Source organism: Benincasa hispida, chromosome 2, assembly GCF_027475165.1.
Source record: "Benincasa hispida cultivar pf3 chromosome 2, pf3_genome.v1.1, whole genome shotgun sequence".
Taxonomy (NCBI): domain Eukaryota; kingdom Viridiplantae; phylum Streptophyta; class Magnoliopsida; order Cucurbitales; family Cucurbitaceae; genus Benincasa; species Benincasa hispida.
Genome location: NC_143479.1, coordinates 59,501,354 through 59,517,866, shown reverse-complemented (window position 1 = coordinate 59,517,866; position 16,513 = coordinate 59,501,354). Strand labels below are relative to the sequence as shown.

General features: G+C 34.7%; 3 protein-coding genes across 3 annotated transcripts; 2 read left to right on the top strand and 1 right to left on the bottom strand.

Moving 5' to 3' along the window:
- The first annotated feature begins 816 nt into the window (after positions 1-816).
- On the top strand, positions 817-2,888 carry LOC120071554 (uncharacterized). Its single transcript, XM_090311190.1, has 4 exons — positions 817-1,183; positions 1,268-1,576; positions 1,657-1,948; positions 2,189-2,888. Exons 1-3 carry the CDS (start codon positions 959-961, stop codon positions 1,663-1,665), a joined length of 543 nt encoding a protein of 180 aa, XP_090167316.1. The 5' UTR covers positions 817-958; the 3' UTR covers positions 1,666-1,948; positions 2,189-2,888.
- A 2,749-nt stretch (positions 2,889-5,637) lies between these two features.
- Positions 5,638-12,075, bottom strand: LOC120071696 (uncharacterized). Its single transcript, XM_039024075.2, has 5 exons — positions 11,124-12,075; positions 10,240-10,292; positions 6,825-6,991; positions 6,554-6,705; positions 5,638-6,467 (listed from the first exon to the last, which is right to left on the bottom strand). Exons 1-5 carry the CDS (start codon positions 11,932-11,934, stop codon positions 6,034-6,036), a joined length of 1,617 nt encoding a protein of 538 aa, XP_038880003.2. The 5' UTR covers positions 11,935-12,075; the 3' UTR covers positions 5,638-6,033.
- Positions 12,076-13,102: 1,027 nt separating this feature from the next.
- Positions 13,103-16,307, top strand: LOC120071382 (nucleophosmin). The gene is made up of 7 exons (XM_039023635.2): positions 13,103-13,502; positions 13,622-13,732; positions 13,994-14,062; positions 14,459-14,590; positions 15,352-15,429; positions 15,669-15,791; positions 15,887-16,307. The coding sequence occupies exons 1-7, from the start codon at positions 13,308-13,310 to the stop codon at positions 16,070-16,072; spliced, it is 894 nt and encodes a 297-aa protein (XP_038879563.2). The 5' UTR covers positions 13,103-13,307; the 3' UTR covers positions 16,073-16,307.
- The last annotated feature ends 206 nt before the right edge of the window (positions 16,308-16,513 follow it).

Below are 16,513 nucleotides of genomic sequence, written 5' to 3'. Positions count from 1 at the left end.
AAACAAGGATAAATTTTAAGAACGAAAATGTTAACAATTCGGACATTGACTAACAATTGAAAAAATGGCATGGCTTAAAAATTTTCAAATTAATCTCTAATGCATCGACCTTTTTCAATTTTGTGTCTCGGTTTTTCTTCTCTTTCCTAAATATCTCGGTGTTGCCTAGTGATAAAATTGGCTAATTATAAACTTGCAAGTCACCAAATTTAGCAGATTGTAGCAAAACTTTGGGAAATTTGTACGGATGACCCAATTTTTGGGTCCAAAATGTCAAATGACCCATTTTAAAAAAATAATGTCAATTGAAATCATCGCCATACCAAATTACATAAATTGCCCTTACTTCTTCGTCTTCTTACCCTTTTATTGAGAACCCACCAAAACTAAAAACTCATTCAAGATTTTCAAGGCTAATGGCTTCGTATTGCTCATAAACTAAAAAACTCTTTAGAATCCATCATTTCGGCTTGCAAACGATTCTACTGTCGTCGACAAATCGAATTTGATCGGTAAATCTTTCAATCTGTGCTTGAAAATGTCTTACATTGATCGGTAATGGGACTTTGTGGGTCGTTCTGGGTTTAGAAATACATTTATATGGTTTTTTTGTTTGTTTTATTTTTTTGTTTTTGATGTGTTCTGTGGTTGAAGACGAGTAGAAAGAGTTTGTGAGCGAGATAAGTGAGAGTGAAATCGGTAGAGCGATACTAGAGAGAGCGACACCAGAAAGGGTGGGTCGTTCTAGGGTTTAGAAATACTGTAAACCTATGGTTTTTTTTGTTTGTTTTTCTGGTTTTCGATGTGTTATGTGGTTGAAGACGAGTAAAAAGAGAGAATGTGAGCAAGATAAGTGAGAGTTACTAGAGAGAGTGACACCAGAGAGAGCGAGTTTGCTGAATATGAAAGAGTGGAAGGAGGGACATACACACCTAGTGATGATATATTCCATGATGTGATGGGGGACGCGGACTCCCGTAGAGAGCGACCTGTGGATGTGCTGCCCGCTGCAGGGAGGGAGCCAATCCGGACGATTCTATTTATTTGTACCTGCGGACCATTGACAACTCACTATCGCCGTATATCGGGTTTAGATAGTTGTGTATTCAATATGGAGGAAAATATGATGGACATAAAAGGGAAATTGTCGGTCATTCTGTCACTGTTGCAGTCTACATGCAAGGTTTGCATTTACTATCATTTTATGTCTTTATGTGTTTAGTTTTTACGTGTTCGTGAACTCATCATTTTACTTTACTAATTGAAGGGTTCCACGGTGAATGAGGAGACGACCAGGTCACCCATCCCATCTTGGGATCCTGATACCAATAATGCGACTGCCTCTGACACTCCCATCCCCCCTCCCCGATACCACCACTTCACCTACTCCCCCTCCCTACAGCCTGATACCACCACGACATCACCAATTGACGTTGAACCTATAGAGGCCGACGTCCCACAAACAGAGCCCGACATGTCTGTCTTACTCACCATGCCTAATACAGAGGCTGACATGTCTGACATCCCAGAGGCCGACACTTCTGGGATTGTTATGACCACAGAAGGAGTTACACTGGTGAGTAATTTATTGATCAGTAATCTTTGTTTATATTTTTATATTTCTTGATGAGTAATCTTTGTTATCTGTTTATGTAGGAATCTTGAAGAATTAATTGTAAGAGGAAACCTGTTGATAAATATACACCTCCTTCTTAAGTAAAGAAGAAAAGTGTGGTTAAGCATCCTCTCCCAGGTGTAGCTACGTCACTATCCAGAGCGATCTCACATATAATGTAGAACATGATGTTCCACACAATATTCTTACAGAAATGATGGTCGGGATCTCGAACGACAATACGGACAATGAGGTTCGAGAGAATTCCTTTAAACCACTCGCCAAGCAATTCTTCAAGGAATTATTACCCCGAATTTGTTGGTCGAGTGTGATGTAAGTTTCCTAGTCTTGACTTCTTTACATGTTACCTATCTTGTACTTTTACTGGCATAGTAATTTTTCATGCGACCATAAATACTTTATTTTATTTTATGAAAGAAAAATTTTATACCCGGCCCGACATGTGCATGCACAAGTTCACCATCTTGCCAATGGTGTAACGGTAAATTTTGATATTTCGTTTCTTAACTTCTCATTATATTTTGTTACTTAACTTCTCATTTTATTTGACAGAGTCACCTTAATGCTCGTGGTGGGGTATTTAAACGAATAAAGAATAAGACACTTCTAGAGGCTGCCCTAGCATGGGAAGATGAAGACACGTATAAGAACTATGTCATCGGTAAATTCGATGTCAAATGGGCAGATGTGAATTTCGTTTATACGGCGATGAATATCAGTGACCACTGGATGGTTCTTGCTATGGACATTAACAGAGGCCACATATTCGTGTTCGATTCACTTCTGTCATACACATCAATGACAAAGTTGGTGAATTGGCTAGAGCCATTGACAGTCACGGTACCATCCCTACTTCACTACTGTGACATGGATCGTTCAAAACCGGACATATCCACAGCTCATTGAAAAATCTCGCGACCTATAAACGTCGATGTACAACACGGGTCGCTTGATTGTGGCATCTTCGCAATCAAATTACTAGAACACCTGGTGACTGGTGCTGATCCATCCGTAATCACTCAGGAGAAGAGGAGTGAATACAGGATGCAGTTAGCGTGTCAACTATGGGCAAACACTCCATATTTTTTATGTGTATAGAACATGTATTTTTTATTGTATTTTTTAGATATGTAAAAACATTTATTTTTTATGTATGTAAAAATATTTATTTTTTATGTATAATGGAGCTTCTGCTCTTTTCGTTGTACAATTAAACATATATTTTTTTATGTAAGTTCAAAGTTCAATATCATAATTTTATCAGAACATGCATAATGAAGCTACTGCTCTTTTCATTGTACAATTAAACATGTATTTTTTATGTAAGTTCAAAGTTCAAAGTTCAACATCATAATTTTATCAGAACATGCATAATGGAGCCACTGCTCTTTTCATTGTATAATTGAACATGTATTTTTTTTATGTAAGTTCAAAGTTCAAAATCATAATTTTATCAGAACATGCATAATGGAGCTACTACTCTTTTCATTGTATAATTGAACATGTATTTTTTGTCATAATTTTATCAGAACATGAATAATTGAGTTACTGGTCTTTTCATTGTGTAATTGAACATGTATTTTTTTTTTTTTATGTAAGTTCAAAGTTCAAAGTTCAATATCATAATTTTATCAGAACATGCATAATTGAGCTACTACTCTTTTCATTGTATCAATGATATGTAGAACATTATTTGGTTCAAGGTTCAAAGTTCAAACATTGAGAGAGCAAGATTTTGAGAGAGAGTGAGATTGAGAGAGCGGGATTTTGAGAGAGAGCGATGAGAGAGAGCGAGATTTTGAGAGAAAGCGAGATTGAGAGAGTACGAAGTTGTTGTTTTTTGTTACAAGTATGAAGATTGAGAGAGTATGAAGTTATTGTTTTTTAGTACAAGTATGAACATTGAGAGAGTATGAAGTTATTGTTTTTTGTTACAAGTATGAAGATTGAGAGAGTATGAAGATGGAGAGAGTATGAAGATTGAGAGAATATGAAGATTGTTATTATAGAAATACTCCAGCTTGTTATTGTTTTTTGTTTACAAGATGAAAATATGAAGTATGAAGTATGAAAAAGTATGAAGTATGTTACAAGTATGAAAAGTATGAAGTATGTTACAAGTATGAAAAAGTATGAAGTATGTTACAAGTATGTTACAAGTATGACGTATGAAAAACTGATCAATGGCATTACCGATTTTGACAAAAAAAAATGGATTTAAAAGTAACCTCATTTTTAAAATCTACTTTTTTTTTTTTTTTAACTCTTTTCCAACTTTTCAAACTTTGGGTGGATGGATCCACTATGTAAAAATACAATTTTACCCCTCAATTGAATTCAAAAGGACAAATCTCATCGCAAAGACTTCATCTTCCCCACTTCATCTTTCCGTGGAAGTCAGGGTTTTCTATTTCTTCAACCATTGTTGGACTCTCTTCTCACAAAGACTCCCCTACCTCTGTAAAAAAGACCCATCTTTCGTGGTCATTGGAAGTTTTTCGTTTTCCTTTCACCTTATTTGGATTTTGACAAAAGGTACACAAGTACCTTTTCTATTTTCTTTCTTTCTAAATGATTAACTGATTTTATTGTTTATAGGGGGGAGGGGGTCCGTGTGATTTCTGGTAGGAATGTGTAGTGAAAAACCCAAAACTCTTTTTTATCAACGACATATTTGCCATTTCATCCTTTGAACTTTAACAAATTTAAAGGAATATGTAAAAGGGTAAGAGGGTAAATGTTTGTCTGTAGTTTAATTTCGCATTTTTTGGGTGTAATGAACTTCACAAGACAAATATCTCATGAAGTTGTTGCAAATATTTGTCTCGTAAAGTATTCGTGGCAGTGAGAAGTTTGTAAAATAGCTTGGAAGCTCTTTCTCGTTTGTCTCGTAATGTTGTTAGTTTGTCTTGTGAAGTTACTTTACGAGAAAAAGGACAAAAATCGGCTCAACTTTACGAGAGACAAAAGTCAGTCTTTTGTCTTGTAAAGTTGAGTTGATTTATGCCTTTTGTCTCATAAAATAACTTCACAAGACAAACTTATAACTTTACAAGATAAACGACAGACTATCTTGTTTGTCTCGTAGTGTTGTAAGTTTGTTTTGTGAAGTTACTTTACGAGACAAAAGTCACGAGACAAAAGATAGTTTGTAGTCTCGTAAAGTTTAGTTGATTTCTGTCATTTGTCTCGTGAAATAACTTCACAAGACGTTTAGAACATTACAAAACAAACAATAAAGAGCACAACTAAAGCTATTTTACAAACTTCACTAGATGTTGTGAATACACCCAAATAACTTTGGTATGGCTCTGGCTTCTTTCTCGTGAAGTTTGCCCTTTTTAAGGGTCTTTTCTTTCACTAGGAATTTTAACATTGTACCATATTTTGTAGCACATATAGTAATTGTTATGGAGCGAGGATCGAGCCAGTAGGATACCTTAAGGCTTCGTTATCTTTGTATTCTCATCTTTATTACATATAATTTATATTTTGTTATTATTTTTTCTCTCTCTAAGAGTATTTTGTTGTTATTTTTTTCTCTTTATGTTCTCCACTTTTTTAATTTAAAATATGATTTTACTTCTTATAATATATTGAAAATACTCACTCTTTTAAAAAGTATTAATTGTTAACTAGACTAATTTTGCTCTTAAATTAAATCAAACATATTTTGATTGTAAAGTAGACTATTAATTCATTTAGATGATAAACTTTTAAATTAATATTCAATTTACAGTCATTTTTCGATTTTCATTATTGTCCCTTCTAACTATTGATTTATATGCTTAAATCATAGTTTATTACTTAAATAAATTTGTTGTATAATTCTACTAAAAAAATTCACAGTATTTTTATAAATTTCTATAATATCCATAATTTTTCTTAGAACATCCAACGATTTTTTCAATGTCCATCGATATATCCGTAAATCTAAGTTACCAATATTTACATCGATTGTGATATTTTAGTTCCTTAATGTTAAGTATGGACCATGGTCATCCTGAAGAACCTTTAGGCTTTTATAGGAGAAATTTACTTAAAGATGCTACTTTTCTTTTTAAAGAAGAAAAGTAATAAAATACAGTATATTAAGTACAGTTAAATATTTGATTCATCTTCATGAAACCCAGCAGCATTATAATGACCTGAAATGTCTTTCCATTTTCTTCCTTTCCTTGATTAGATCATGAATCACTTTACATTTACAATCCTTGGTTGAATTGTTGCACTCCTGGAGTTGAAAATCCACCATTCCCAGCATCATATCAAGTATCGTCAACCTTGTAACTCGGCCAGCTACTCCAGGAAGATCTTGAACAAAAGAACAGGGAGAAAATGAACCGACTCTGAAGTTGTGTTGTGGCAACCAAATACCGACCTTTCTTCTTGAATCATTACTCTTTAATGTCAGAATCATCGTCGGAGTGTGGATTATGAACTTTGCCCTCGCTGTCTGTATCATTATTATCAAAGGGTGACCTCGATTGGGTAGTATCAGAGCTCGGAACGAGATCGTACTTAACAAATTTAATCTTTTTATTCTTTCTTTTCACCATTCTCTGTCGTTTCTTTCCGGAACCATTTTCAGTCGTTGACATTGTACGAGCCACAGAAACAAGAGCTGCATTTACCGATTCATCCATCGTTGTGTCCTCACTTCCATTTTCACTTTCCCCTTGCTTGTCAATGTAAAACAAAAGATCGTCATCTACTTTATCTCCCGCCAATGAGACTGATTTGGAAGTATCAAGAACTAATTTGGCACAACGATTGGAAATGGTCTTGTCGAATACTCTTACACCTTGATCTTCAGCCTCGAGAAGCCACTCTGGAAGAAAATGAACAGTAAATTACATCCTCGACTATACTGTTAAGGTGTATACTATAACGTCAAAACTATTATCAACAACATACCAAGAACTATTTTAGGCGACGACCCATTGGGACGTTTTACATTTTCATTGCTGGGCATTTGGCTTTTGACCCATCTAATAATTTGAGAAGAAACAAATGAACTTGAGAAGGCATTTAGATAAGAGATGGCTCTGCTCTGATCTCCATGCTCCCTAAATATTTATACAACAAATAACCAATAAGACTTTTAATTTAAAAAATTTGGACCATCTAATAAAAATTTGGAGGATGGTTCAATTGAAGTTCCCGGAATGTTCAATTCTTCACATACCTGTAAAACTCTATGGCCTCATGAGTAAGAATCAATCTCTTGACAGCAAGGGACGCCACATGTTCCGCAGGTAAGTCAATGGCTTTCTCAGGTTTCAAAAATGAATACTCAACCAATATAAGAGAATCATATAGAACCTTCCTTAACAAAGCTTCATCTTCAGTACTCTACAGAAAAGGTTTACAATAACATCAAATGATTTTAAAACCAGAATAACAGTCGATTAAATCTGAGGACAGAGTGCATGCACATATTCACAACAATCAATTTATTTTCCAAACAGAAATTCTTCACCACAGACTAAGTGCGAGCAAAAATCCAGGAAAACCAGACCTATTAAGTCAGGGTTCTCCAAAAGCTTTGATTTTCCCAGCTCCAGTCATGGAAAAATTGAAACAGGATCATAACCTCTGTTTTCCTTAGACTGAAGTTAATAATGTGAATAAGAAAGAGTCCCTTCCGGGACATCTGATCAAATTGGAACGGCCTGGAGATGATTAGCATGGACCCTAGAAATGGTTCAAATAATGTGAATAAGATAGATTATCCTGATATTTAACACACACTCGAATTTTCGGGTAATTTTCATTAAATAATCTTGAATTATTTGGACCTTATTTTGTTAAATTGAGGCTAAAATTAAATTGGGAGGTAAGATAATTAGTTTAAGTGATATTTGTAAAAATTTGGAAATTTGAATTTAATTTAAGGAAAGCTGAATAAATTAATTTGGAGATTTGAAATTTTCAGCACTTTCTCTCTCTTCAACCCCTTCAACTGGATCTCTCCCTCACGATCTGCCACTTCCAGCAGACTAGCCAGCCAGTCGTCGCACCAGCAGTTGTCAACTCACTGCTGGTTGTCGCACGCCACCAGCCTCTCTTCTAGAAGACCGTTGTTCTGACCATGGGTTTGCCGCTCACTGCACGTTGCGCGATTTTTCTCTCACAACGTTTAGTTCTCTCTCTGTTTGATTCGCACGTCCTGATCATCATCCACAGTTGACCTTGTTGTACACCACACCATATTTCGCCGTCACCACTCGCCAAAGTAGTGTGGTTGGGTAAGATTTTAGGGATTTTGTTGAAATTCTTTGAATGGTCTCGAATGCCCACTTAATTTTGGGTTAATGTAATAAACCCACTATGTTTGTATTTTAGATTTGAGTTTGGAGGAGTTTTAGAGGCAGAAGCGGGCTGTCCAGCATCGATAAGGGTGTTTTCGGCAAGATTTTGGTAAGTGTTTATGGATGTTCTTGAAAGGATTGTGGATGCCCGTTTAGTTTTGACTAAACCTGCTTTACCTATGCAGTTTTGAATTTCAGATTGAAGTTTTGGATGTATTTTGGTTAGCTCTGTGAATGTATTTAGGTCCAACGTACCTAATTTAATGTCAATTTGTGTTCAGGGGAGAATTCAAGAATTTTGGTAGGATAAAGAGGAGTTTGAATTGCTAGCTACTTGGATTTAGATTTGAGGTAAGTGATAGCTGGAACGTCCTCGTGTCGGGTATTTTAGTTCCTTAGTTTAAGTAAATTCAGAAGCATGCATTAGACCCCAAAAATATGGTGTATGTTGATTGATTCAGTTATGCGCATGTTAGAACCATGAGAATGTTCTATTCATTACAATGTGTGATAAATGTTACATGATTCACGTTCAGTGGTGTCAATTGTCCTTTTAATTGTAGCCAATTTTCATGATCCTTTGGGTTCACTACTATGTTAATGGGAGCTGACAGGTTCCCTACCACATTACCGTGATCCTTCGGATTCACTACCATGTTCAACTTTGGGAACCGATAGGTTTCCTACCATGCTTTTGTGTGCTTTCAAGCCACCAGATACGTGTTAGTATGAGTTTATTTGTTCACTAGATAGCCATCCATGTTTTCATGTTTCCAAGTGTTCATGATCTTAAGATTCTTTGATGAATTTCAATATGTTTATTCCACCAATATGCATGCATTTGCAGATATGTATGCATAGCCTCACCTCAGTAAGAGGTTACTAACTAAGTATTTTATGCTCATTCTTTATTATGTTATGTTTTCCAAGTAAAGGTACGGACACATCGACGAATGATAGGAGTAATCCGTGACAGTGCCACTAGGATTAGATAAATGTTTCAGCTCATGTTTGATGTTTCCATGTTTCCATGTTTTAAATTTCAGTTTTGTCGTTGAATTTAGAAACTTTTAGTTCATACTGTTAGATGTTTTAGATAATTTTTTTCCAGTGTTGTTTTATTTTTTTTAAGGGTACCCTGATCATAGATTTTCAGTTATTTAGATTTATTAAAAGTTATTTATTTTATAAAATTTATTTAGTTTTAGCCAATTCATAAAAATTGTCATTTTGAGATGTATGCATGCATGTAGTAACGACCTAGTACAAGTCTTAGGAAGCCAGGTCATTATAGTTGGTATCAACTCGATAGCGAAGTCTATCTCCTGAGTCCTGATATGATGGCAAACCTAGGAGGTCCTCTAGAAAAACATCTGGATAATCCCTTACAACGAGCTCTGAAGTCAAGGCGACCTTATTGTCTCTGGTGTTAACCACACTGGCCAAAATATTCCAGTACCTTGGTAAAGCAACTAGTGGGCTTTCATAGCTGAAATTACTTTGGACAAGACCACAGTCCCGACCCCTTTAAACTTAAAATTAGCACCCGTAAGAGGGTTAAAGATCACCTCCTTATGGGAACAATCTATACTGGCATGATTGACAGCCAACCATTCCATGCCTAATATAACGTCAAAATCACACATGTCCAAGACTATCAAAGTCACATCTAGCATATGATTTGCTATCTCATTCTTTATTATGTTATGTTTTCCAGGTAAAGGTAAGGACACATCGGAGAATAACAGGAGTAATCCGTGACCGTGCCACTAGGACCTAAACAGATGCTTCTGCTTATGTTTCTATCCTTTTGTATTTTAAATCTCAACTTTGCTGTTGAATTTAGAAACTTTTAGTTTTTATACTGTTAGATGTTCGAGATAAAATTTTTCCAATGTTGTTTTATTTTTTTTTTAAGGACACCTTGATCGAAGATTTTTAGTTATATAGATTTATTAAAAGTTATAAAATTTATTTGGTTTTAGTCATTTCATAAAAAGGGTTGTTTTGAAATGTATGCATACATGTAGTAATGGCATAGTACAAGTTTTAGGGAGTCAGGTCATTATACACAAAAATGTGGTCTAGCTGGAAATCAGACAAACGTGGTCTATCAGGAAATATGCTAAAGATGGGAAGTTAAAAGCTCTCGTGTGCATATAGAAAGGCATGCAAACCAATGAACAAACCCAATAAACAGACTAATTCGAATACATAAGCTATAAAACATTATTACTCGAAGGAAGACACACCAATACGTTCAAATAATCTCAAAAAAGCAAAACTTACCAATAGAGATGTCACAGGTAAAGTCGCCTCCAGCAGAAATCTTACAAGAGTTTCTGTTGATACAACGATAGACCAAGATGTGAGCACGTTACAGAATTCTAAATTTGAAAACTAGATGCAGAATAAAACATACATCAGAACAAGCAACAATATTTGCAATGGGCAATCATTGTTCTAATGGGTGTGCTTAGGTTATACCTAAGGCAACACACCCTTAATGATGCTCGCATATCGTCTTTTTCTCAACATTTTTTAAGGGAAAAATTCCTTTATGGTCCTTGAGGATTAAACAAAATGTTTCAAATTGGTCATCTTAGTCCTTGAGTTTTCAATAATAGGTTAAAAGGGTCTCTTCCCTCTAGTAACAAAACCATTAAATTTAAATAAAAAATCCACTAGATGGCTAATTTGGCAAGATGATTTAGAAAAAGAATTATACTTTTAATCTTTCCCTCCTCTCTCTACTTTCCCTCCTCCTTCTCCCTCATCTCCTCTTCTCTCTCTTGATATCTCCCCTCCCACTTCATCCTCTCTCTTTCTCTCATTTTCAACCAAATGCAACTTGAAGAATAGGGAGAGGGAAAATGGCCTATTTGATGATTTTGTTATAAAAGGGACTTTTTAAACCTAATCTTGAAAATTTAGAGACTTGGGCATTTGAAACATTAGGGACATCTTACTTAATAAATGCGGCTGACAACAACATAAAATATAGTATGAGCTATAACAAACCAGCTGGGAGCAGATAAGATATTATCGAATCCAACATCAGGAAAATAAATAGATATATCATAGGAAGCATAAACAATCTAATATAATCTAATAAATACTGTAACGCCATACAGACTCAAACCAATACTCAGATGAGATTTCGTATCACTAACCAAAAAAGTAGAAGTTCCTAATCCGAGTTATTGAACCAACAGTCCATATCCTTAGATCTTTCTCCAAATCTTGCCTCGAATGCCCAGTGTTAAAATCCAAGCACAGTTTCATCAGAAATGTCTCAGCGATTACAACTCCAGCCAAGTGACGAACATCACAGACGCCTGAACTAAACTCCCCACGAACCTCACTGCTCACAAGCGGTAAGAACTGATCCAATCCCTCATTTGGGTGCGTCCAAACACTAATTAAATCCACAAAAGGAGTAATCAAATTGAAGTCAAGAGATTCATCATCATTCTTGTCCGAATCCTTACATGAACTCAGATTTATAAAGCCCAGAATCGCTTCAACTAAAGATTTAACCTCTCTCATTGCTTTCTTTTCCCTTTTCGAGGCCAAATCCTTCCCAAGCATGTCCACAATCAATTTATAAACCTCGGAAACCACTGGAGAAAGCAACGGAATGGTCTTCGAAGAACCACAGGGAGCCGAACAAGAACTTACCAACTGAAACAAGACTTTCATGGCTGCCACTCGTTCCAAAAAGTCGCCTTTGATATTGAGGCCACGGCTACGAAACGTTAATGCGGAGTAGAACCAGATCGATTCCAATGGTGGGTCAGCTCTAGCTTCAATCAACTCGTAGAATCCTTCCGTAAATTGAGAAAAACCAGAATTTCCTTTGCGAATTTCAGCTATAACATTTTGGATTGATTGCGCAAGAGTAAATTCGTAATTTTCTCCGAGAAAAGGATTTTTCTTTAAAGGGTTCATAGAATCCATCGATTCAACAAGAGCCAAAGCCATGAAACTGGTTGAAACTTATGAAGTTCAAATCGATTAGATTACACTGGAGAGAGAATTGGAAGACACTGCAGAAGTTTCTCTTTTTCTGAATGAAGTCGGGCGCTAGGGTTTTGAGAGGGTTCTTGCAAAAGGTGCCACGCCGGATGAAAATGGTGGAGCCCATTTATGACGTGGGATCATGTCTAGCCGTTAAAAGTAAATGAACGGCTGTGATGAAATATATCATTTAATTAAGAATTTATCTCTTTTTTTTGGAACATAATTCAATTTAATTTCTAAATTTAAAATGTTACCATTTTACATATTAGAATTTTTTCATAGATTTACAACCTCGATTTTTAATTAAATATTTATTTTTCATCTTTAATATTAATATCTAAATTTAATGTCACAATTGTTCACAATGTAATGTCACAATTGTTCACCATGGTTAAAATTAAATTTTAAATTTTCATTTCACAATTCTTTTTGGTTAGTTAATAGACAATCTCAATGACTGATAGTGGATATTCTATGAAAATTCGAGGTCAATAATGTAAATCTTGAAATTTATAGTCCAAATAGAAACAAAACTAAAAAATCTCAAAAGGTAAAATTGTAATGTTTTGAAACATAGACACTATCTTAAAACCAAACTTAAAATTTAATGACTAAAACCCTTAGTAATTATTTTGTTTTTTATTTTTAGTTTTTTAAAACATTTTATTTCTTCCGTTTTCTTACTATACATTGCATAGGTTGAATTATTAACCAAATTTTAAAACACACAAAAAAAAAATTAAATCCTAATTTTTTTAAATTTTCAATATTTGACTTAGTTTTTGAAAACATTGATAGATAAATAGTTAATAAAACAAGAATTTTAGAAGTAGAAGAGATTTTATGTCCTGAATTTTTAAAAATTAAAAATAAAAAACTAAAAACAAATACAAACATATTAGGAAAGTTAGAAACCAAACCAAAACTAAAACTTAGGGACAAAAAGGTATTTTTACTTTTTTTTTTTTAATATATATACTAAATTAGCAAGAAATTGCAAAAAGGGACGTGTTTTCTTGCACCCTATTGGATGAAATAAATGAGCCCACGTAAAATTACTAGAACAACCAATTAAATCACGCCATGTCATCTCAATTTATTTGTATATATATGTGTTTAATTCCTTTTTGAAGACCGAAGTTGAACGACTGAAAATCGGCTTCTTCTTCTTCTTCTTCGATAAATTGTTCGATTTTGATTTGAGCCGATTCCAAATGTCGTCCAAATTTTGGTAACAGATCCTTGTAAGAATTCCACTGGTGACGCCATTTCTGTAACGAAGAATTCTTCTTCCACCGTTGTTGAATCCTGAAACCGAGAGATTCGTGAAGGAGATGAAGCGATTAGTGAGTGTTGTTTTAGTGATTCTGGCCATTGGTTTGTTTCCGACGTTTGAGTGTTCGAAGAAGCCATCGGCGGCTGCTAGAAGAGAGGATATTCCGTACATCAAATGCCAGGTTTGCGAGAAGCTTGCTGCGCAGTTGTATCACCAAGTTGAGAAGAAGCAAGTTGAGATTTCTCCCAAGAAGGTAATTCATGGATCGGATTTGGATTCTTTAATTTAGAGATTATGTTCAGTGGCATTAGTTCCTTTTTTTTTCCTGCATTTGATTATTTTTGTTTTCCGTGTTTGGGGTTCTTGCTTTAGATCTCGGAGTATCAAATTATCGAAATAGCTGAGAACGTTTGTAATCTGAAGAAGGCAGAAGCTGATTGGATTTTACAGATTGACATTGTTGAACAAGGTGATAGGCTTGAGGTAAGAAGAACAGGGTTACAGAGATGAGATTTTGTTGTTTCATTACAATTGATAGATTTAGCATTGCAATTCGGTGACATGATTATTTAATTTATTACTGTTTGGGTTTGGTATTTTCAACTTGGAGAATGAATGGACATGTCCCAGGCATCAAACTAAACATTCCATATTGAATAAATGGTACTCAAAATATGAATGAACGCTCATTTTCCTTCAATATTCTCCAACCATGTAACTCATTGAAGATTCATGTCTTCTCAGCTAGTGGATCAGAACACCGAAGGACAATGCAATTCAGAGTGCAAAACCATTGAGCGTGCATGTCAAGAGGTATGTTTAGGCCTTGCTTTGAGTGTGTAACCCTTATTGTTGCAACAATTAGAATGAACTACAGCTCCATAATCTGGGAAGATAAGAAATGAGAAGTTTTCTTGTATTCATTTATTATTGATGTTTTTCTGATTCTTTGTTCCCTCTAATATGTAGAATCTTCTTACTTTTTGTGTGTGGTTAATCTCTAGTAGATCAAAATATTGAGGTCCACTTATTTAGTAACTGCAATGTACTTAGTCAAGTAAAACAATAGCCAGAAGGAACTTACTGAAGTGGAGTCAAAGTTTTGTTTTCCTAGTATTGCCTTGACCCTACAGAATTATGTTTTGTGAAGGAATTGATTCCCAGAAAGACAATATGGAAAATGCTTAAATATGTTCTGTTATATTGCAGGTCATGGGATATTCTGATACTGATGTTGCTGAATACTTGTATAGCTCCAAACCAACGATTGATTCGTTGGTTAACTATCTGTGCAAGGACCTCACTAAATCATGCAGTACTAAGCCGCCTTTAGTTCCTAAGGTAGTTAACTAATTACATCCCATTTTTACTAATTACTAATTGATATATGATGAAACCTTTGTCAGATTATACATCCTTCTTTGGTTTTGTCTGTTTCTTGGGTTAGATTATTGTCATTTCCATTATAAAGTTTTCGATTCCAGGTGCCTAATGGGGCCACCTAGTTATATGTTTTAGTTAAATTAGAGATGGTGGGCCTTACATGGTTATTCCGTACGGAGAAATGTTTGACATCCAACTTCTTAACTAAATAAATCAATTGGTTAAGGTCTTTGCCATCCTTTGGAGGTTGTGGTTTGAAAGAAACTCTAGAATATTTCATGATCAAGAAACTAACCGTGACTTTTTTTGAAATTTGGTTACTCTTTTTGCTCTACTTCTAAATTCCTTTGTAATTATAGTCAAACCCAAATTCATACTACTTGGCTCCTTTTTTTGTAAGTTGTTGTTCTATAGGGATACCTCATCTCCCCCTTTTTATATCTCTTTGATAATAAATGTCATGTATCTGATAAAAATAAATAAACGAATGAATCCATTTGTAAGTGCTAAATATTGGATATTACTAATGAAGCTTGAGGTTGAAATTATTTTGTTCCATTTAATAAGCATGTTTTGTTATTAGTTTTATGTTGAAAAACAGAAAAGTAATGATGATTGTTGTCAACCAATCCTAAGTTCGTTTGTTTCCAACTTGTAACCATTTGGTATCAGGATCCCGTCTCCTATAGTTGACTCCTTATATTGTCCTTGGAATCCAGGATAGGACTCCAGGTGAGCCCTTTGTGGCTAAGTCATCCAAAGAAGCAGAGATGGAAAAGATGTTGAGATCCATGGAGGTACGCAGAATTTAAAATATAGTTAAAATCACTTGTCATTTTCAAACCCACTCGAAGTATGTTTTTAATCATTCAAAGTCAATTTTAATAATATGAAAATTAACTATAAAAATATAAAATTAAACATTGAATTGATTTTCAAAGGTGTATTGCGAAGTAATTTTAATCATTTCAAAATTACTCCCAAACATGCACTACCTCTATTTTCAACATTTATCCACACTCTTCATATGAAGCAGGGAATGCCAGGAGCACCCGGCATGAAAATGTATTCAAGAGATGATCTAATGAACATGAAGAATTTCGGAGGTGAAGATGACGATGAAGACGAGGATGAAGACGATAACTTCCCCTCAAAATTGGTACTTAAAAACATCTTTTATATAGCCAGAAACTTTTAATGATTGTGGATGTTTTGCATAAACAAACTAATGGGAAATTTGTTTTTTTTTTGTAGGGCAAAGTTTTGAGGGAGAAAGAGAGCAAGAAAAGTGATTGGAAAAATAGAATTACTAAAGGCGTTTCCAAGGCAGGGGAAGCAATAAAACAGCATGCTTACAGAGTCTCAAACAAAGTAAGGCATTGGTGGAGAGCAAAGACTGGAGGCTTAAAAAGTTCAAAGCCCATCAAACAAGAACTTTGAAGTTTGAAATATCTTCTTTTAACACTACAAATAGCTCATTGTATTTGCATCGCCCCGATAGGAAGTTAGCTAGTAAATCTGATAGCAAATACAGAAGAGTTGTGGTTCATATCAATCCATGTTCTGAAATTTTGTGGTTCTTTTCAGTTATATCGAGGAAAAACCAAGACTTGCTATTGAAAGAGGCACTCCAGTTTTTCTCCACAGTTAAAAAGCACTTTTCAGTTTTCTTCCATGATCTCTGAGCTATCTTAGAAATACTCTTGATCTCTAAACATACATAACATTCATAGAAGTAATAATTTCACACATAGTTTAACACTTTTGGTCTCTAAATAACAATTTAGTTCCTGTACTTTTAAATTTGTAACAATAATTTGATCCTTATACTTGAAAATATATGAACCATCAATTAAAATTAAAAGGATTAAATTGTTTCTT

Bases quoted from the DNA above. Each gene is read 5' to 3' on its own strand.
- LOC120071554 (XM_090311190.1), top strand. From the start codon at position 959: ATGGGGGACGCGGACTCCCGTAGAGAGCGACCTGTGGATGTGCTGCCC. The intron at 1,184-1,267 runs GTTTGCATTTAC...TACTAATTGAAG, and splicing joins TGTTGCAGTCTACATGCAAG to GGTTCCACGGTGAATGAGGA.
- LOC120071696 (XM_039024075.2), bottom strand. From the start codon at position 11,934: ATGGCTTTGGCTCTTGTTGAATCGATGGATTCTATGAACCCTTTAAAG. The intron at 10,293-11,123 runs GTTAGTGATACG...TTGTATCAACAG, and splicing joins TAGGAACTTCTACTTTTTTG to AAACTCTTGTAAGATTTCTG. The intron at 6,992-10,239 runs GTAAGTTTTGCT...CCTTTTCTGTAG, and splicing joins TACCTGTGACATCTCTATTG to AGTACTGAAGATGAAGCTTT.
- LOC120071382 (XM_039023635.2), top strand. From the start codon at position 13,308: ATGAAGCGATTAGTGAGTGTTGTTTTAGTGATTCTGGCCATTGGTTTG. The intron at 14,591-15,351 runs GTAGTTAACTAA...CTTGGAATCCAG, and splicing joins AGCCGCCTTTAGTTCCTAAG to GATAGGACTCCAGGTGAGCC. The intron at 15,792-15,886 runs GTACTTAAAAAC...TTTTTTTTGTAG, and splicing joins ATAACTTCCCCTCAAAATTG to GGCAAAGTTTTGAGGGAGAA.